The sequence below is a fragment of the Gigantopelta aegis genome, chromosome 4, assembly GCF_016097555.1.
Source record: "Gigantopelta aegis isolate Gae_Host chromosome 4, Gae_host_genome, whole genome shotgun sequence".
Classification (NCBI taxonomy): Eukaryota; Metazoa; Mollusca; class Gastropoda; order Neomphalida; family Peltospiridae; genus Gigantopelta; species Gigantopelta aegis.
The window spans coordinates 78,355,062-78,359,090 of NC_054702.1; the positions used below are offsets into that span (position 1 = coordinate 78,355,062).

A 4,029-nucleotide genomic window follows, 5' to 3' on the forward strand; every position below is an offset into this window, starting at 1 on the left:
GATAAACGGCAATTTTTAAACACTGTGACTTCAATACAAGAACTTGAAGCGTGGGCTTATGACCACGCCCTGGAAGATGATCAAGAAGTCAATCTTAAACGCATTGAATTACTGTCTAAAGAACTGATTTCTAACAATGAAAATAAACCTTCAAAAACCGGCTATGTTTGCAACGTATGTCAGCGCTGTTTTAAATGGAACAAAGACCTCCTACGACACACCCGTACAGTCCATGGGAATGAACGATTTCAGTGTGTTAAGTGTGGATATTCATTTTCCCGTCTGAATAACTATAACAGTCATCAATGCTCACTAAAACGGACATCATCAGAAGACAACCAACAGGCCAAACGACGGTGCTTACGACCTCTCGGTAACAGTGTCAACAAAATCTCCCACCCTTGTGATGTACCAGCCCGGCTAGCTAAGTGTAAATGGTGTGGTCACGTTAAATGTTTACTTCCCGGTAAGCGCTTTTGTGAAGGTTGTTCAACAAAAGGTCGGGAATGCAGCCAGTGTCATAGACCACTACCCGAGCGGTTCTACAGTCAACGGGTCAACCAGTGCGATAGGTGTATCCACCGGCGTGAACGCTACGAAGAAAGACGAAACCAGGTTGGAGCGGGCCGTATAGATGCACTCGAGGGAGCAATTTCAACGACAACATTTACACCCAACCGAGAAAATGATGTTGACATTCTTCAGTTCTTAGCTGATGAACAATTTAATATTGTACAGATTTTGCATAATTCTTTAACAGCAAACAAAGGTATGAAGTGGTTTTTAACTTTAAAATTGAAATTTATCAAATACGATGAAAACAATGAAAGTATATTGGCAGAACCTATACTTAGAACTACTAATTTTTTAACCACTAATTTCTCTGAATTGGAGAAACAGTTAGCAGAGGGATTTCAAAAATTGTACACATCATCACAAGAATTTCAAGCTGAAGGAAGTGGATGGGCTATTGATCATATCATACATTTGGAAGTTAATACAGCTCAATATGTTCCTTTGACTGGTAGTAGCTATATCCCTCTTCCTAGATTCCTTGCAGACAAAAAAGCCATACTGAACATTCAGAACGAAGATCAGAAATGTTTTATTTGGTCTGTCTTAGCAGCTCTGCACCCATTATCTTTCAAGCATCATGCCAACAGGATAAATAAATATGAACATTATGAAACTGAACTAAATTTAGATGGAATTGATATGCCCATTCCCTTATCACAATTATCAAAATTCGAAAAACAAAACAGTATTTTAGTAAATGTCTTTGGATTTGATGAGAATGATGGTGTATTTCCCTTATACAAAAGTGCATTCAAATGTTCAATTGAGGTAGATTTAATGCTACTCAGCCAGGGGGGAAAGAGACACTTTTGTCTCATTCGCAATTTCAGTAGGTTGATGGGAAATAGAACAAAACATGGACATCAAACATTTTATTGTCGTTCTTGTTTACATGGTTTTACTAGACAAGATTTGTTAGATGATCACACACCATATTGCAATTCATATGGTCTTCAGAAAGTAAAACTCCCCACAGAAGACAACAAGTGGGTTCAGTTTAATAGTATTCGCAAACAGTTAAGAGTACCATTCATAATTGTTGCGGATTTTGAGTCTCTTACGCGAAAAATCAGTGGCTGTGTGAATGATCCCACTTTTTCAACCACTACAAAGTATCAAAAGCATGAACCATCTGGCTTCTGTTATAAAGTTGTTAGCTCTGATCCTTCGTATTACAAACCTGCTGTTGTATACAGGGGCCCAAATGTTATTAATAATTTCATTGATCATCTATTAGAAGAAAGTAAGAATATTGGAGAAATCTTAAAAATCGTGGAACCAATGAAATTGACAGTAGAGGATCAGAGAACATTTAGAACCGCTAGTACATGCCATATTTGTCAAGGAAAGCTAGGGTCAGACCGAGTTCGTGATCATGATCATTTGACTGGAGTTTATAGGGGTCCTGCACACAATAAATGCAATTTACAGTACCAGTTTAGGAGGAACAAGGGGAAACAGAGCAATCTTAACGAGTTCTTTATTCCTGTTGTTTTTCACAACCTTAAAGGTTATGATAGCCACCTGATCATGAGGTATTTAGATAAATCTGTTAAACAAAAATTGCACTGTCTAGCCAACAACATGGAAAAATACATATCGTTCTCTGTTGGCAGTTTACGGTTCATAGACTCACTTCAGTTTTTGAACGCATCGCTTGAGACACTGGTTACTAATTTGAAAGCAGACGGTAGTGATAAATTCACTCAACTCACAAAAGAATTTTTAGATGAACAAAAAATCAGCTTACTTCTAAGAAAAGGGGTATACCCTTATGACTTTATGGATGACGAGTCTAAATTTAACATGTCTCAGCTCCCTGCTCAAGCTGAGTTTTATAATAGTCTAACTGATAGTGATATCTCGGACGAGGATTATGAGCATGTTCATCAGGTGTGGACAACGTTTGACCTGAAAACCATGGGAGAGTACCACGATTTGTACATGAAAACAGATGTTCTTCTCTTGGCAGATGTATTTGAAAATTTTAGAAACATGTGCTTAGATTATTATGATTTGGACAGTGCTCATTATTTCACTTTACCCGGTGTAGGGTGGGATGCCATGCTCAAGATGGGAGGTGTGGAACTTGAACTTCTCACAGATTTGGATATGCATCTTATGATAGAGCATGGTCTAAGAGGTGGAATTTCAATGATATCAAAAAAGTTTTTCAAAGCTAACAATCCTTATCTTGAAACATTTAATGAAAATGAACCCTCCACCTATCTTATGTATTTGGATGCTAATAACCTGTATGGACATAGCATGTCCCAATACCTCCCTGAAAGAGATTTCGAGTGGGTTAAAGACTTGGACAGTCTTGACATTATGACTGTGACAGAGAATTCAAACACAGGGTATATTTTGGAGGTAGATCTTGAATACCCCACAGAATTACATGACTGTCACAGTGACTACCCTCTGGCCCCTGAATCTATGCTAGTCACTGATGCTATGCTTTCTCCTCACTCACAGCAGCTGAGAGATAAACTTTGTCTTACAGGTCGGCCTGTACGAAAATTAGTTCCAAACCTCAATGATAAAGAGAAATATGTACTACATTACAGAAACTTACAATTCTATCTCAGACAGGGAATAAAGTTGACAAAGATCCATAGAGCGATTCAGTTTAGACAGTCTCCATGGTTAAAGACCTATATCGATTTCAATATGGAAAAAAGAAAGCAGTCTAAAAATGAAACTGAAAAAGCTTTTTTTAAGTTGATGAACAACTCCTGCTTTGGTCGAAGTATGATGAATGTAAGAAAGCATGTGAACGTGGAGCTGGTCAATTCAAAGAAACGTTTAAAGAAACTCTGTGCTAAACCCACATTTGAAGGCTTTAAAATATTTAACCCTGATTTGGCTGCAGTTCATCTTAAGAAAGCTACTATCTTTCTTAACCAGCCTATCTATGCCGGATTTTCAATTCTAGATATGTCTAAAATTGTTATGTATGAATTTCACTATGATTTCATGAGAGCAAAGTATGGGAATAAAGTCCAACTTTTATTCACGGATACAGATTCACTGTGTTATGAGATAGAAACAGAAGATATCTATTCTGATTTTTAGAAACATGCCAACTTGTTTGACACAAGTAACTATAATCTCTCTCACCCTCTCTTCTCTATTGTAAATGCCAAAGTGTTAGGTAAAATGAAGGATGAGCTTGGGGGATCTGTCATGGAAGAGTTTGTAGGTCTTAGACCGAAAATGTATTCAGTTTTGTATGAGGGGAAAGAGAAAAAAATAGCTAAAGGTGTTAGTAAAACTGTGATAAAAAAGGTTCTGAAGCACACTATGTATAAGAAATGTTTGTTTGAACATTCCCAACTGAGACATAGCATGACTAATATTCAGAGTGTGAATCATCAGCTTTACAGTGTAGCTACTAACAAGATAAGTTTATCTCCCTACGATGACAAACGCTATGTCCTTGAAGATGGA

General features: G+C 37.4%; 1 protein-coding gene across 1 annotated transcript; it reads left to right on the plus strand.

Annotated features, from left to right (window-relative positions):
- The first annotated feature begins 2,160 nt into the window (after positions 1–2,160).
- LOC121370009 lies at positions 2,161–3,654 on the plus strand. The gene has a single exon (XM_041495100.1). It carries the CDS (start codon positions 2,161–2,163, stop codon positions 3,652–3,654), a length of 1,494 nt encoding a protein of 497 aa, XP_041351034.1.
- The last annotated feature ends 375 nt before the right edge of the window (positions 3,655–4,029 follow it).